The sequence below is a fragment of the Drosophila sulfurigaster genome, chromosome X (assembly GCF_023558435.1).
Source record: "Drosophila sulfurigaster albostrigata strain 15112-1811.04 chromosome X, ASM2355843v2, whole genome shotgun sequence".
Classification (NCBI taxonomy): Eukaryota; Metazoa; Arthropoda; class Insecta; order Diptera; family Drosophilidae; genus Drosophila; species Drosophila sulfurigaster.
In genome coordinates, this window is record NC_084885.1 from 7407166 (window position 1) to 7425962 (window position 18797).

Genomic DNA, 18797 nt, shown 5'->3' on the forward strand with positions numbered 1-18797 from the left:
GCAAGACCTTTTCGGGGAATTTACGAATGGTAGCAAATAAAATCAAAATAATGTTGAGTTGTAAATAAGGAGCAATACTCAATAATAATAAAAAGTAAATTCATAAAATAAAACTAATAAATAATAACAAATAAATAAAATAGATAAATAAATGGACTACAAATAAAGGAACAATAGAAAATGGCTCAGCAAACAATATTAACTATAAATTTAAATAAAAAGAAAAGATAATTTTAAATTTTTAAAGTTATATCAATAAATAAAAAATATAAAATAAACAAAATGAAATATAAATTAAAAAATAAAACAAAGTTAAGTTGTAAATAGAAAGAAACATTAATATTTAGTAATAATAAAAAACTAACTTATTAGGTTTAATATTTACAGCTCCAGAGTTTTTTAGTTACCTTATAACTAAAAGGAGTGCTGCCAACTTGTCATCATAGTGCTGCCAATGCAATAAATTAAAAAATTGCAAATACATAAATAACAAATTAACGAACTATAAACAAATAAACAAATAAATCATAAAAATATAAATCACTAGCTAAACTTCGCTACAAAATAAATATCAAATAAATTAAAACCATATAAATCTATATTTATTTACATATATAAAACTATTTTCAACACTAGAGTGCCTTTAGTTAACCTAACTTTGAAAACAGCGCTGCAAACTCGTCAGCAAAGCGCTGCCAACGCAACTGCAACTCTGGCGAATTCTCGCTTCAAAATTGATGGTAGTATAAAAGTGTGTGTTGAACAACTTTAAAGCAATTAACAATTTGCTTTATTTTGTAGTGCTGTGCCATTTGTCATTCGTTGCCACATACGATGCGTATCGAAATAATCTCTGTTCCGTTGCGGGTGTATGCGTGTGTTGCCAAAGTTGAAGCTGCAGCTACCCAAAGTTTTGTTATTTGTTTGGCTGCGTTAATGCGCTTAGCGGGCATTAAGGAAGCCGCAAGAAACTGCGTTGAAAACAAAGGACATGGTGATTGAGGGGGGAGATGAGAGAGAGAGATAGGAAGGAGGGTTAAGACGAAAGTAACCAAGGCTATTAGCCCGAATTGGTTAACTCGAATCGATTACAGGGCCATTGCTCATTATGCGTTATTTTCGGTTAACAGGCAGTCAGTCAGACAGCCAGTCAGCAGCTTCCTGCTGCCTGCTGCCTTTTTGCCAATTCCTTTTGAGCTCTTTTTAATGGCCTTTTACTCATGTTGGCAACGTCGAACTCGAACCTTTTGCCGCTGGAGGCAATTTGCTTGTCCTTGTCCTTGGAACACCTTTCAATTAAAATGTAGTCCTGCCACGCCCCTCCAGCAGCAGCAGCAGCTTTCTTCCTTGTCCCATTGTTTGACTGACTGTTGGTTTCGCTTGGATTTGGTTTTGGTTTGGGTTTGGCTCGGCTTGGCTTGGCTTGGCTCTCTGCCTAATGGCCAACTGCGTTTGTCAGCAATTGGCACATAAAACAAATTTCATTGCCTCAAATATATATGTAGCATGCGAGTGGCATATAAGTCATGCGCTAATGATGCCAACCAGCCAGCCATTTATCCGAGCTACATTCATAAATTGTCTTGCCTACAAGAGAGAGAGAGAGAGATCTAACGCGTAAATCGCTTCGAGTCGATTTATGCAGTTTAAAAGCTTTCACACTATTGAGATTGATTGCAGTCGCCCAGGTGGCAGCTCAGCACCCAAATCACTTAAGCACACATTCAATGTCATTAAAGGATTTTTGTTTCGCGTTTTTTTCATTTCATTTCATTTTCATTTATTTTTTGTGCTGTGCGGAAATGCAATTTCAATAATTTTCAAAAGGGCTTTCAGCTAATGCGGTAGGCAAACAATTTCAATTTATTTGCCAGCTAATAAACGAGTCGAGATTATGGCAAATTAATATCCCACGCATACGCCAAATGTGCATGGCAACAGAAAAGAGGATGAGAACGAGAGAGAGAGAGAGAGAGAGGCAGGGAGAGAGAGCGTGACAGAGAGGAAGCTAGACATTTCCCCAGTGTGTTTGTAAAGTAATAAAATTAACACATATGCACATAAATATTAACATCTACGATACAACCAAATGCGCTTCTATTAAGTCTCCGCTCTCCTTCACTCCCTCTCTATCTCTCTCTCTCTCGTTCTTTCGTATTTATGTATTGTCGCTGTTTTGATTTATGCTTTTCACGATTGCTGACTGCCAGCCATTGCTCTGCGGCTTTTATGCGAATTTCCCGCCTCTCCCTCTCTCTCTCTCTCTCTCTCTCTCTCGCCATCTCTTGCGCGCTGTCGCTGTAAACATAATGTAATTATGACTGTGACAGCGGCAATTCACTTATGGCAACTGCAGTCACATGCACACACCACACACACACACTCTCGTACACCCTTCCATATGTACACTCGTTACAGAGTCCACAAATATGTTTACCATATTCACCTGTTTGCTCTTCATTATAAATTTATTATTAATTTGAAGCGAAAAAGCCATTGACATGCTCCGCCAACAACAGTTTTCGACATCTAGATACCCTGTAAGTTAGTTCAGTAAAGGATTACAGACAACCGATTTCTAATATTATAATGCTGAATCATATATTTTCCGCTCCGCTGTATGATTCTCGAAAATTTGGTTGCGATCAGATCTAACCAAATCTAGAAGTTATTTATTTGGTTAATAATCTGGTATATTTTGCACTGTATGTCATTTTCGTAATATGCTAGTATATAAAAATACCATAAATAATCTTGATGGTGTGGTATACATTGCACTCTATCGTATTTTTAGAATGTGATAGTATATCAATATACCAAATATAGTTTTCAGTATATGAATTTGGTATATTTTATGAATAATACCGCACTGTTTTGCTTTTACGGAAAATATACGATATGACATTTTAATCTAGCTGGTTGGTTACTTAGGTAAATTTCAATAAATAATTATATAGTTTATATATTTACACAATAAACAGTTGGGACAAGTAATGTGTGAAGGTTCAGACATCTTTCAAGTTGTCTTTTTCTATGAAATTACCAAATTATTCTATTTTTGATTTAAACTAATATTTTGTATTAAACTTTTCAATTAGCATTTGTAAAGTTGTTAATTCCCATCTAAGTAGTGCATTTGCATTGCATTGTTGTTTGAAATTTAGTTGATTTTTCTTGGCAAATTCCTTTAATAGCACATACTGCACAGAACAGAAGAAAGCCAACGCAAAGCTCATGCAATACATTTCTCAATTGAATTGATTCCGTAACTGGCTTCTGATAATAATAAGACCTAATTGCATTGCTCAACAGCAAGAGAGAGAGAAGTGGCTTAAATGCCAAGGGAACAAATCATTTGGAAGGAATATTTGCTCAGTGTCTCACACAACATTTTCATTCATTCTTTGCTGTTGCGTAAATTAGAAAACATTTTCTTTAATCACTCGTATGAATGCCATGCATTGTCTCTGTGCTCAGTGTTCCATTTGCCAGCTTTTGTTGTGTAGTATTCATGCAGTTTGGTCGTCCACGTAATGCGCCTATTGGTCAGTGCGAAGCATTAAGCGATTGTGCTGCACTGCAGCTGCTGCTGCTGCTGTGCTTCAACTAAGCCCCAGATTTAAGACCAACTAAATGTAGTTGCTGCCATGGACTCCTCCTTATCAGCAATAATCCAGGCAACTATTCTGAATGCCATTTGAATTACTCGTATTGTTAATTGGCAGCGCATTCAATGACAAGTCCTTCACCTTATCCCCTCCATTACATTTCTAGTTCAAGACATTGCCTGTGATTTAAATCGTACTTATTTCAATGAATCTCAGTCTCTCTGTCTCTGTCTCTATCGCTTTTGTTCTACGCTTTTCTATTATTTTAATCAACTTAATACCCTGACTACAGCCTTTGGTGAGTTCAACCCGTTCATACAAATCACAGTGCCCTTTTATTTCGCATCTTCATTTACCTCCTCAGCTTTCAATCATTCGCAAGTCTCTTACTTATTATTCACGGCATTGTTTGGATAGCTGTCTGTCAATCGCCGGACTTTGGACTCTATTCTAAGCGGCCAGGCCATATAAATAATTAATCGGATCGTAATAGAAAATGTATTATTAGATGACGAACAAAAGAATCTGGCGTATAAATAGAATAGCAGCATAATAGAACGTTTCCGTTTTTTTTTTTTTTGGAAGTGTGGAGTAAGATTCATATAAAAATAGCATAATATATATTTGCATTTAGTTTCGCATTCTATTTCCCAATAGGTTCATTGACATTTACACACTCTATTATTAATAGCGTTTGCTATGCGATTAATAAGTAATCAGCTTACTTCTTTTGTGACGTCACTTCATCTACTCTTTCTCTCTTTCTTCTAACAACTCTTATTCTCAGCTCAGTTCAGCAGATTTTGCTATCAATGCAAAATCGTTAAGCAAAAATCGTTGCCTACTTTTGTGCGTCATGCGCTCTGATCGTCCCTACAAAATATCATTGCCTACTTTGCGGCTACATAAACAAATGAGCCTATTTTAAATGGGCTGTGTTGTGTATTTTTGCATATTGAGCAACTTTATTAAGCATTTTCTCCATTCAACCATGGTCATTATTTCATGCGTTGGCCACAATTGCCGCGCTGCCACAGCTGCAATTGCCAACAAACAACAACAATCCCCACTGGTCGGTCGCCTTCGTCCCTTCGCCTTCTTGCTTTTCGCATGGCAATTTTCATGCAGATGCTCATACTCATCAATGTGTCGAGAGTTGTCGTTGTTGTAGGTCATTTGCCAAACCCTGACCTATGACAGGCGTCACGTTTTGTTGTACTTATGTAATATGTGATATTATTATTACACAATTTGTATGCGTTGCCCTTTTGATTATTGTTGTCGTTGCTGGGCCGTTGCTGTTGCTGTTGCTGTTGCTGCTGCTGTGGTTGTTGGTCGGAGTGGCAACTATAATTTGTGACACGTGCCACCAAAATCTATGGCCAGTCACTTGGGTGTTGCGAGTGGCTGTTGCGCTGCCTGATTGTTCGCTGTTTTCTGCTGTTGTTGCTATCGAAATGGGTGTTGTCCTCGCCTCTTGTCGTTGTTGTTGGTTGCTTCGATTGTTGTCGTTTGCTATGCCAAAGAGGAGGCAGAGAAAGGCAGAAAAAAAGCGCGGCAGTTTATTTTATTTTATTGCAATTCATCGCTCGCCTCGCCTCGCACACAAACACACACCCATTTTTATGGCCTCAATGCGCGACGTGGGTGTCTATTGTGTGTGTGTGTGTGTGTGTGTGTGTGTGCGGCGTGTGTGTGGTGTCAAATATAAAACAAATAATGCCAAGAGCGAGACGACGAACAACGCGCCAACAACAATCACAGATAAGTCAACATTCTGCTGATGCGGCGAAGCGAAAAGCGTGGCAAGAGCATGAGAAACGGGCAACAAGAAGGACATCAACAACGCCTACGCCATATTATATGCCATACACATACACACACACACACACTCGTACACACACAAACACACATACAGTTAGTCGAGGCAACGCAGCGCGTAACGAACCACTCAACACTTTATGTGCTCGCTTTTGGCCATGTGACAGGCTGCATAAATTTTTTTAATGTCTTGCCACAGCTAAAACAACGATAACAAACAAAGAGACGCAACGCAGCGCAGCGCAACGTAACGCAACCCAACGCGACTCGCTTCGACTCGATATGTTGTGCCACACTAACGGGGACTTGCTACTGCCACCTCGCTGCTCCCCGTTTGTCTTTGTCCTTTGACCGAGAGCATGGCAGTTTTTCATGGACAACAGCAACAACAACTTCAACTGCTGTTGTAGCTTACTGCAGCGCATCAATCTTTTAAGCCAAAAAGAAAGCAAACACCAACTGCGAGAGAGAAAGAGGGAGATAGAGGGAGAATAAGAGTGAGATAGGGAGTTGCAATCGCGTTTTCTTTGTGAGGCAATCAAATGGACAATTGTTGTGCTGCCGCTGGCTGCAGCAGCTGCAACGTGAATTCAATATTATGGCATATCAATGCTTAATAATGCCATCAAATCAAAAAGCCAAAGCTTGGCAACAGCTGCCGTTGCAACAGCAACAGCATCAGCAGCAGCAGCAGCGACAACAAGAGCAATTGCTTGGCATGGCATGACATGGCTTTAGCTTTGTGTGGCATTTGCATTAAGTTGCGCCCTTTGGCGCGTTGCGAGAGCGCCTTTCGAGTGGCCACTCTGTCACATGGCAGCAACTTCTCTGCTCTGCTCTGCTCGGCTATGCTCCTTCTTTCCTTCCCCACTCTCGCTTGCCTCTTAACCTTCAGCATGCTTGACAAATTGTTCAAAAAACTGCAACGCACAGCCGGAAAAAAAGCTATTCGTTGGCGTTTTTCTTCGCTCGTTTGGCACAGCGACAACACTCACACACACACACACACAAAAGTTGAGAACGAAAACGAAATGCAAAAATTTTGCTAGCTAGAAAAGTGTTATACAAACACATTAAGTCATTATGACTGGCTCTCAATTGTTATGTAAACGGGTGCGTGGCAATTTGCCAGCGCAGCTGCAACATTTTTGCCACATTTAGCAAGTGACTGAAAAAGATTTTTGGTCAGTTCATCAAATTTCGCTATGTTTGCATAGCGAGAAACTTGTGTTTGGAAGTATATTGTAAGTGTGATAGGGAACTGCTATTCAAATTGTTAGTTCGCAAAAATTGAAATGGTTCAAATTGTTATATTACTTCAAAATAGTTAATCTAACGAATTGTAAGTCATAAACTGCTAGGTTAAAATTTAAATATTTATGAAACTGCTATATAAAGTGTTATGCTGTTTCGAAACAGTTAATTTAATGAATTGAAATACCTTTAACTGTCAAACTGTCATACAAAGTGTTATACAGCATTAATAGAGTTGTATTGGTGGATTTTGGGGCATGAAATTGGTAGACTGATGTTGTAATTGTTAAATTAACTGTTATACAGTCTGTTATACTGCATTAAGACTGTTATAATTGTAAATTACGAAGCCTCCTACAAATAACTGCTTGTGTCGTTATCAAAGAAGATGTTATATAATCTGTTATACAATATCATATCTGTTATATTATTGTATATTAATTCTAATTGGTAAACCAAGTGTTATACCATCTAATACACAAAGTGTTATACTGCTTCCAATCTGTCGCACATCAGCCATATAATCGAAAGTAGCCATGGCGTCATTTATTGCCCAAAGCGGGTGCGAAATTAGCGCCAGACACTAAGACAAACTGTTTTACGATGCGGCCCCCGCAACGCTGTGAACCAAAACTATCTATGATTTCACTCTCAGTTCACTTTCGCTTTGAGTGCTTGCAGTGAACGAGCGCGTTGTGAGGTGGGATTGTCTCGCGATTTGTTTGCTGTGCATGTTTGGACATTTTTATGCATGTTTTGGCATGTTTATGTCCCGCCGCATTGGCGTCGCTTCACACACACACACACATACAATGCATTCATCGTTTTACGAGCCACGCCCAAAACTCAATTGGGCTGCTGAGTGATTGCAGCCAGAACCATTTTGGAGATGCTTTCCCTTTTGTGTTGTGTCGTGTCGACAGTCGACAGTCGACAGTGCTTGCTCTCTCTCTCTTTCTTCATCTATCTCTATCGCTCGACCGCTGTCACTTTGTTGGCGCGTATTTCCATTTCGCGTTTGTTTTGTCAGTTAAATGGCCAAGTGACATTGCTGGCGTCGCGGCGTCTCGATAACAATTTTAATAGGCCATTTAATTTTTAATTAATTCCTCAAGCGGCAGTTGGCATGTCATAAAAATGTTTGCTGTCATTTTGTTGTTATTTGTTGCCGTTGTCCTTTTTGCTGTGGACGGAGGCGTTTAATGACGTGTATTGCCGTTGTCTTTTGTAGCTGCATATCATTATGATGATTATATGTTATTTACCCCCTCCATTCCTCCTCCTCCTCCTCCCATCATTCGAATTGCCCACAAATTTTGGCATCCACGCGCCGCGTTCGTTTATCGCGTTGTGCTGCTGCCTCGCTCATTGTTTATTGAACATTTGTCTATGTATTTATAACGATGAGGCGCGTGATTCTGTCGCAATTTCATTACTCAATGCTGACAGCGATTCCGCACACACACAGACACACACACACACAGATAGACACACTCACAAGTTGCACAATGTTTAATTAAAACGTTTAAACTTCAAAATGTTGCCCCTGCCTGCCTGCACTCGTGCTTGGCATCGTGACACGAACAGCACGACTAGAGTTAGACAGATAGAGAGAGCAGATTCCGCCATCGCTCCGTTGGGGCCAAATTAGATAGTCGAATTTGTGTGTGCGTGCTCGAGCGTGTTTATGCCTGTCGTGTCCTGTCCGCCAGGAGTACAGCACGGCACAATGCACAAAACATAACTAAACAGCAGACCCAACACGATTTAACACTCGATTCAAACACGACTTAACATGGCTAACACCTTGAACCAACACGGTTAAACGTGCCGCCGCCATGCAACGCAACACGTTTGCCCACGTCCAAACTTGCCTCAACATGTCGCCAGACAATGACAAAACATGATAGTTATGTATGTACACGCGTCAAGCACACGGTGTCGAAACGCTAACTCGCAAACTATGCGGGCGCAGTTCTTTGCAGGTTTTGTATATTTTTATATTTTGCAGGAATTAACTAAACAAATTTTAATGTTTCAATGAAATACTAATACAATCATAATAAACATGATGCAAATATTTTTACATTTTATGCATAAATATGTGACCTACTTTTAATTTCACAGTGTTTGATATCAATGTGAAATGTGAAAGTATGCCACGGGAAAGTATGACAAATTATATTAATTATTGAAAAATGTGAAAGTATGCAAAATAATATTTACTAGAAATGTGTTATTTTTGCCTCTTATTTCGTTTTGATAGTCTTCTATATAGATATGTATCGATTTCTATCTATAATTGGTCACGCAACTTCTAAATAATGTAATTATTACAAATATTATGATAGCTGTTGAGTAAGAATTTGTGTTGAGCTTATCAGCTAAAACCGCTTTTAAACAATTTCTGTTATTATTAATTAAGCACTGATATGCGCCAAAACAAAAATTAATCCATCAGATTTTAATTCGTACTAAACATACAAATTTGAAAAACAAAAAGAACTCAATAAGATTTCAATACGTCTTAAACATACAAATTTGAATAGTTATTCTAGTTCAGTATTGTATTGCTACAGTTGAAAATTGTTAAATCCCATATTTTTCAAACAATGCTGTTTAAAAATTTCAGCATTCTAGCTCTTACTATTTAGGATGTACATTAATAGCTCATCAAATTAATCAGTCATTAAGGGTAAATAACTATACGAAGATATGTAGATGCATCTCTTTTTGTGCTTTCCCTTTGGCTCGTTGTATTAATAATGTTCCTCATTCTATTTGAAAAACTTCAGCTTTATATATCCTACTTTCTCGTTTCTTCCATGGCAACTTGTTTACTTCTCTAGTCGGTTCGATATTAGCCTCTCGTCCCTTCCCCAATTTTTAGTGATGCGCGTTTATGAAATTGCTGTCAATAGTTCACGCGCTCATCTCTAGTGGGTGGGGAGAAGCAGAAACATGACGAGTTGACCTCGTAGCTTGTCTGCTGGTTTGTAGTCTCTTCCCTATGCTGTTATCTGTTGTTCGAGCTGTGTGTCCTGCGCTGCCACGCCCACATCCTTTGGCAATATCACGCTGTGGAGAGTTGTCGCTGCTCCTTGCTGCCCCATGCCATTTATGCGCATTGTTTGGTTTTATATTTGAGCAATTTTTGTGACTCGCTTAATAGCTTTTTGTGAAAATTAATTTCTTAGCTATTAGAGACTCTCTCTCTTTGCCTCTCTCTCTCTCTCTCTCTCTCGCTCGCTCTCACTCACTCTTTTTGTCTCCCTCGCTGGCAGCTCACACAGTGCACACAGTCTATGCTGTCTCTCTGTGTGTGTGTGTGTATTTTGTAATTACTTTATGCCCGAAAATTGCCGTAGTAAAATATTTTGTTGGTTTTACCCCCCCCACAAATAGAAAGCCATCGTGAACGTGGGAAGGGGGAGAAGAGGTCGAGGCTGGAGGGCAGTCTTTTGAAGCTCGAGGTCATGCTACCGAGGCCGGACGTTGTTCGTTGGCTGCTTGCTTTGCATTTATTGTTGTTATGCTGCTGCTTCTGTTTCTCTTCCCTTCTCCCTTCTCTTCTCTCTCAGCTCCTATCTTTTCCACTCCTCTCCGAGTTGTTGGTGTTGCTTGGCTGTGCGTTGTAATCAATGGCCACTAATCAAATCAAACGACTTGCGTTGCTGCATGCGCAATGTGTTAGTTAGAGGGGGAAGGGAAGCAGGACTGTGATTGTGACAAAAGAAAGCGTGAGAGCGAGAAGAGGAAGTCGGAGAGTCCCAAATTCGGGGATTTTTGGGGAGCTAAAACGGAACCGTTCGTTGCCACTTTGCCATGAACCGGAAACTCAAAGTAGCAACCAGAAAGAAGAGTCCACTTTCCACTTTCCACTCTGATGGCGAACGGAACACACGAACACACGAACAAGCCTCAAAACTCACTCAAGTGAGCAGCAACAGTGGCATTTCCCCCCGCTCCTCTTCTCCTTTTGAGCCTACTTATAGACACACTTAGTGTAAGTAACAGCGAATATATCTGTCTTCAACTGGCACTTCAGCTAATGCAATTAGCCAGCTGCGACTGTGACCCACAAATTGACAGCTTTGATCTGAGTGAGTTTGGGTTAGAGAATGCGAAGAGAGATCCCTCTTGGCGCAGATCAACAGCTTACAAATCGATTAAATTAATAGCAAAAGTTTGATATGCAAGCTGTCTCTCGGTTTAAGTAATTGCGAATCAAGTCGAGGACCTGTTAATGAAATAAGCTCGCTGACATCAACTATGCTTGACGCTGGATAGATTATTTCATTACCAGTCACTTGACACACTTTCAAATCGACGAAGCTGACAGAAAAGATGCATAACAAACTTCTCTATAGATTTTTAAACAAGAGTAAGGGAAATTTCTTACAATCAAAATGGAATATTAATATTTTGAACACATCTCCTCTTTATTTAGTTTGATAACATACATACTTCTTTTAGCATCGTTTCGCATATATCTAAACAGTACTTTATTCTACTTATGTTAATAGTACAATACTTATCAATAGCTTTGCAATACTATTATGTATTGTTACAATATTCGGTTCACATAATTTATAATTTATTACACTATTTCTTATTTTATAGACTATTTATTTACATATGTACTGTACACATCATAAGAATTGCATTAGTTAATTAAAAACTAAGCAGCATATTCTTATTCTTTTTATAAAGCGCTGATTAAGTCGCGAGTGGAATAGAAAACAAGTAAGAAACTACAGTCGAGGTGAGCTCAACTGTAAGATACCTGATACACCTTTTGAATAAAAGCAGAACAGAACGGTATTAATTTTGAAATATACCAGATACCACAAAAATATCGAAAATATATCAACGGCGTTATTTGGAATATTGTTATAGAATTTCTACCCTAAGGGCAAAAAATTGCGGTATTAATTTTTACCAAACTAATATACAGCAAAGATATTAAAAATATATCAAGGCTATATTTTGTATATTGATTTAGTAGTTCTATTCTGTGGGTAGCGGGTACAATTAGACAAAGTCAGAAAAGCAACACAAAGTTCACGAATTAAAAATTGAAATTTAATTTGAGTTTCATGTATTTTCTTTTTGTTAAGACAAAAGATTAGTAGATAAGTCAGTTGAAACATAATCTTCAAGTAAAGCAAAGATTTATAAAATAAGAGTTGATATTATTAAGATTTGCAATTGCTTTAACACCTTTAGCTTAAGCGACATCCTTCTTAAACTGTTATATACTCGCACATTGCGGCAGCTATAAATGCCATTGACAAGCCGAGCAGCTATTAAGTGTGGTCCGCAAATAGCAGCAGCAGCAACTACAACTACAGCTACAACAAACTGTATTTCAAATAGTTTTACTTTTATGCTGGATAAACTTGAAAATTGCTACGCATACTCGTAATTGGCAGTTTTTCGAGGGCCTGCGGCTAGCTTGCCACCTTCGTTCCCTCTCTTCTCCCCTCTACCTCTCTCACTCTCTCTCTCTGTGACTCCCCCCTCCTGTTGTGGCTGTCCCTTGCTGCTTGTTGTTGGCCAACATTACAAATCTTCATGAGTTGAAAGGTCTAAAAACGTAGTTGCGGGGCGGGTGGCCAACTACTGCTGCTCGGCTGTAAGTGGAATAAAGCGGGAGAGGGGTGAGTACAGGGGAGGGGACAGGGGTTTGGCATATCTATATCCACAAGTTGAGGCCGACATGTGCACGCCGTTAGTTAGTTAGTTATAACTACATACAATTTTATGCAGACCATATTGTAAATGTTATAATTTTCACTAACAATTTTCGCAGCAAGCGGGCGCAAATTCATGACTTTCACCAGGTCCCAAACAGCGGATGAGAGAAAGTGGGAGGGAGGGAGTGAGTGAGAGGTGCTACTAGTACTAACTGTGTGTATATATGACCAGGGGGGCAGTTGGCTTTCGGTTTTGGGATTCAGCTGGGGCTCAGACTTTAGCCGACGACTGCTGATGATAATTTTTAGCAACTTTTTCGAGAGCGGGTTGTGTTCCCCACCTCTTCCCCTTCTACCATCTCTCTCGCCCACTCTGGCACGCTCTAGGCGTCTCGCTCTTCAGCTGGGTTGGGCTACTCTCGCTCTAGCACATGTGCACTTAAACGTGCTTGGGGTTTTAAAGTATTATTACATTAAGGGTACGGCCAAAAGCATTTGCTGTATGCCATGCTACTTTCTCGCTTCTCGTTTTTTGGTTTTTATTTGTGTCCTTTTCAGCTACTGACTGGTTTTTTCGATACCCTCGATAAAGTGGTCGATGTGCATTTTTAATGCCCTTTTAAATATATACAATTTGTGCTCTACTTGTTGTATGCATTTTTATAGCATACTTTTTTTTTGTTGTCGGGGGCAAGTTTAATTGCTGTGCCAAAAAGTACTTTTGGTTGTTATAATTTTATGTGCGTGGTATGCTTGTCGTCGAGCTATCGAACCTGCCGCATTTTTACTTGTTTTCTCTGATATTTTTGCTGTCGCTATGTTGGCTTTTTATTTTTAAGTAATAAAATTTAATACATGGCTACATAGTCGCTTCACACACACACACACACGTACTTCTGTATGTAACGGCATCTTTATATGTATACGCACATTTTACTCAATTATAAAAGTTTCCACATTAAAAGTTCATTGCTGGAGCCGGCCAAGCGAGATCCGGCGCCGCATTCGGTCCAAGACTCTTTTGGGTACGGCCGCCATGTTGGGTTAGGTCGTGCCCGCCGGCTGTAGCATCAACGTAGTTGCTGTGCTGTACTCCCTCCCCGCTGTCCATTTCCATCCGTCTTTTGAATCAATCCCTCTCTCTTCTATACGTACATATGTATGTAGGGGCGACTACATCAAAGCCATAGTCAAAAGCAAAACGTCTGGCCGTAAAAGTTCTTGTTGTTGTCGTTCGTTTTTTTTCACAATTCTTTTTTTTATTTTTGTATTTTTGTGGCCAACACAGGAAAAATTAAAAATGTTGTCGCAGTTCGTAGAAAACGAGGGGAATTGCTCTATCAAATTGGGGAGGGTGATGAGGTGGCAACGCAACCCTAATCTAGTAATCCTCAAGTAATTTGGTGTGGTACTTCAAGTCAATGACAATTACAGCTGGTTGCCAGCTGGTGACAATAAAACATGATTGCTCTATAAGTAAAGTGTTATATTTGAACAGGGATATGTACGTTGTCGTGGTTTTAAATGGTCTTTAAATTATTAAGTCACTTGAGCTGAAACTGTTATACTGCTTAATCAAACTGATATACGCCGTGAAATTGATACGAAATACAATGGACGAACTTATTTCGCTATTTTTTAAAACTGTTATACAAAGTGTTATACAATCTGTTATATAAACATTGCTTAGAAAACACATAATCATGCTCAAACAACGCAATGCAATCAGTGCCATGCACTGTTATACAAAGTGTTATACACACTGTTATACTGCCTGTACAAAACGCACATAAATGCTCAATAACATACTTTTATCGTAATTTGAACTGTTTAACAAAGTGTTGTACAACGAACTCAATCATAAACTTGTTCTACATTCCCCCCCTCTTCACTTTTTGTCTCTCTTTGCAGGCTATGGCGGAATTTCGCCACGCACACAATGGGGCCGCGTGGCCGCCCTTGTGTACGCTTTGTTCGGCATACCCATTGTGTTGCTCTACCTATCGGCCATGGGCGAGGCGCTGTCGGCGGGCATGCGTTGCCTGTTTCGACGCCAACGTGTCAAGGGCAGCGTGGGCAGCGGCCCCGCAACCGGACCCAACGGTGGCCGCAAATCAGACAAGGTCAAGGGTCAACAACAATACGGCGGCGGTGGCGGTGGCAAGCTGAATCAGTACGGCCTGCCACCCTCCGTCTACCAGCAACAGCAGCAGCAACAACAGCAGCAACAGCAGCAGCAACAACAACAGCAACAGAATCGCAAATCGCTCGAGTCCCCGCGGATCACCAAGTGTCCCCATCTCGATATGTGTGTGCGTGCTGCTCTGCTATGTGACGAGCGGGGCAATTTTGTTTCACAAACTGCAGAATTGGAGTGTGCTTGAATCGTTGTACTTCTGCTTCACATCTCTGGGCACCATTGGCTTTGGCGAGCTGTCGCCCAGCGGCACACTAACCCTCTACAGCGCCTCCGCTTACATCTTGGTGGGCATGGCTGTTGTGGCGATGTGCTTCAGCCTGATACAGACAGAGATTGTGATGTGGCTGCGACGGTTCAGTGTGCAGGATCATGTGATGCCCAAGGCCGAGGAGTTGGCTCTCGTCACCGTCGCTGTGACTCCGAAACCCTCCTGACAACGACCCAGCGCCGACCTGTTGGGCGGCGGCGCCGTGGGCGGCAGCCAAGCAGCAGCAGCAGCGGCGGCTAATAGTCTTGGCCAGCATCAGACAATGTTCTTTGGCCCAGCGCACACGCTAACCCAATACAGTTCGTTGCCGCGACGCAGTCACCTGCATGGCGGTGGCGGTGTGGCAACCTCTGGCGGCGCCTCGACATCCGCCTTCCAACGCAACACGCCCATACGTCGCTCCACCGGCATACCGGAGCATCACATGGAGTACTTTGTGCCGCGCAGCATTAGCGAGTTTAATTTGTCGGGCGTCGGAGATTTGGCGCTGCCGCCGCCGCGTCGCTTCTCGCCCAACATGGGCATCGGCATGCCGCCCCCTCCGCCCATGGGCATGGGCGTTGGTGTTGGCGTTAACATGGGCGTCAACATGGGCATGGGCATGGGCATGCCGCATGGCCTGCAATTGGGGCCGCCACAGACGTTACTCTGCGCCGCCGCAGCTGCGGGGGGAGGTGCTGGTGCAGGTGCTGGAGCACCGCCGCCGGCACAGCTGCAGATTGTCACACTGAAGCCGCGCAGCGAGAAGATGGTCACCTTTGAGGATGAATCGAAATCGGGCGGCGTATCAGCGACGACGGCGGCGGCCACACATTGTCCGCACGGTGTGCCGACTACGCCGCGTAAATCGAATGCTGGCGCCTCGACATCAACGGGCGACATCTTCATGTGACCAGCCATCTGACCAACTGCAGCAGCGACAGCAGCTGCAGTGGAGCAACAACAACAGCAGCAGCAGCAATCAACAAGCGAGGATGGCGCCGAGTTGAATGCGGCGTTGCGATTGCGTGACAGCATCGATGATGCGCTCTGTCCCAAGCAGGCACCAGGTGAGGTGATACGTGTCTAAGCTGAGTTGAGTAACCCACACACACTAACCCAAAAAACACACACACTGTAAGTATATGCACACACACACACACACATACACATACACACACACACACACAAACACTGACAGAGTCACAAAGTCACAGCAGACATGGGCAGAGATAAGAAATTAGATGAGCATAAAATGCTGCATACTTTTTGGGGCGTTGCCTACAAAATTCCACACAGCATTCGCTTTGCTAATTGGATGCCAGCAAAAACAAGAAAAACAACAGCAACAGCAACAAGAACAAGAACAACAACTAGAACAGCAACAGCAACAAGAACATTTCTATAGTGTTATTTAAATTATGTAAGTTAAGCAAATATTTCTGATTATGCGTGTAAATACAAAATAACAACGACAACAGTAGCAGCAGCAACAGCAACAAGAACAACAACAAATTGCGGGCGCGTGTTGTAAATAGGTATAAATATACATATATTCAAATGTGTGAAAAACATGAAAAGCAAAATAACAACAAGAACAACAACAACTACAACAACCAAAGCCAACTTAAATTAAATTGAAATTTAAATTCGAAATGTTAAATGCAAATTGCATAAATAATTTGAATGCTTTGGCTGTTAATGCCAAAAACAAAAAAAACATTAAAAACAAATTGCAAAGGAAGAAAAAAAACACTGACAAAGTGAAAAACGTAAACAACAGCTGAACAGCAAATGAAAAGAAATTGCAAAAAAAAAAAAAAATGAAAACGAAACATGTGAGAAGAGAGAAATTAATAAATACAACAAGCGACTAACTATGAATAATAAATAACTATGCGAAATCCGAAATTGCCAAAGTGCAAAGCAAACAAAATGCAAATTGTGCACAATTGCAGAATGCTAAAATGCCAAATGTTAAATGAAAATGCAAAATGCTAAATGCAAAATGACAAATTGTTTGTTGTGCGTGTGTGTGTGTGTGTGTATCGGAGTGTATGTTTGTGTGTGTGAGATGCCAAAGGACAAAGTTTATTTAAGCGATTTGTTAGCTAGTTTGTTATTTATTTTTCTATTTATTGATATTGTCGTTCATTATTATTTTCGTTTTTCTGCATCGTTTTGCACAATTTTTAATGGCAAGTTGCGGTCTATGTATCTAATACTTGACAAATGATGTTAATGTACCGCGACAACAAGTTGAGTTTGTTGTAATTTGTTTATTTTTTCTACGAGTTTAACAATTTCTAAAATTGTTATACTACAGATATTTATTAGCTTTACATAATTGTCGTGTAAATACGCACTTTTTGTTGTAGTCAAATTGAAATAACTCTACACAAATTGAGTAGCTAATAGAAAATAATTTCTTCTCAATTCAGTTGAGCTTGTCGGTTTTATGTTTTAGTCGTGCCACAATTAAAATTTTATAAATTGCCCCAAATTAATCAACTGACCAAGCTGCAATTAATTACAAAACTAACCCCATTACAATTGCCCTGAAAAAACATCACACTAAATTGCCATAAATAATTGTCAGCTATAATTTAGGCTATATCTGTTTATAGTATTATTATGTAGTATACACATTCCTCCACTGACTTTTGTGTAATTCAAATCCATCACTCATGTCACTCCCATCAGTTTTTTTTGTTTTACTGCAGATCTTTCACGTTTAATATTGGTTCGTTTTTCGTTGTGTATTAATGTGCTACAGCAATTAGGCTTAAATGCTTTTTAAATGCATTTTGATTGTAGGTAATTGAGCGGCCGAAATGGCATTTGTTATACTCGTACAGAGTTGTATTTGAATGGTGCTGCCAACTCGTTTTACAGCCCACGTCCGCCACGTAGTAATTCGATGCTGTCAACTGAGTGGGCCACTTGATTTTTCACTTTAATTGAAAATAAATTAAATTTAATATGTGTGTATGAGTGTGTGGGTGATTGTTGTGAGTGTTTGTGTGTGCGCGAGTTAATTTTTTGCCATATTTAATTTTGTGGCGTTAAATTAAAATAATCGAATAGAACGAAAGAATGTAGTAGTGGGGAGCAAAAAAAAAAAAAGTCAAAACGGATGCGATACGAATGTGGTTGAAAAAAAGACGCTTTAAATTTATGGGTTGTGGCACGAACGAAGAACAAAAAATACAACTAAAAAAAGAAACACAAAAAAGAGAATGCGAAAGTAAAAAAAAAAAAACAAAAAATAGATACAACTAAATATGCATTGCGTGGCATTTGTATTTGTATAACAGCATTCCAATTGTGTCATTCTGTCATACTTACTTACATAGCTAATAACAAACAATGCAAACTGGCAGTAAACCAAATATTTAACATAAGTTCATGTAATTACAATTAAGTCCACTTCAGAAACACTCTCTACACACTAACACATACACAAACGCACACACACTCGAAACAAACACACCCACACAGATACCCTTTACAATACAAATATCAACAACTAAAAACAAAAACTAAATAATATGTATAGACAGATTTAACTATGAAAAGAGATACTAAATATAACTTCGATTTGCTGTGGTTAAAACTCCTCTTGAACAGTTTTCATGGAGCGGCTCAAGCAGACAGATAACAAGCACACCCGCTGCAAGGGTATCAAAATAAACAGACAACAAAAAAAAAAATAAATAAATAAATAAATGAAAACCACTTAATAATAATGAAAATCAAACTGAAATATTAACATAGCAACCAAAACAAAACAGAGAAAAAAAGTGACAACAAATGTGTATTTTTTTTTTTTAAATTCCTAGTACAGTAAGTTGAACTCTAGCATTTAGGTCAGAAGCAACTAAATAATCTAATATTAAATATAGAGTATGTACTTCTAGTCAACTATACGAGTAAATGTTAATAATAAACTGCAGTTACAGTAACAA

At 39.9% G+C, this 18797-nt stretch overlaps 1 protein-coding gene across 1 annotated transcript in view; it reads left to right on the top strand.

The window, feature by feature from the left end:
* LOC133849144 (uncharacterized) overlaps positions 1-18156 on the top strand; it is a 73721-nt gene extending 55565 nt beyond the window's left edge. The window contains 2 exon segments of the mRNA XM_062285045.1: positions 14294-14648; positions 14650-18156. Of these exon segments, the coding sequence (XP_062141029.1) occupies positions 14294-14648; positions 14650-15742 (1448 nt within the window). The 3' untranslated portion in view covers positions 15743-18156.
* The last annotated feature ends 641 nt before the right edge of the window (positions 18157-18797 follow it).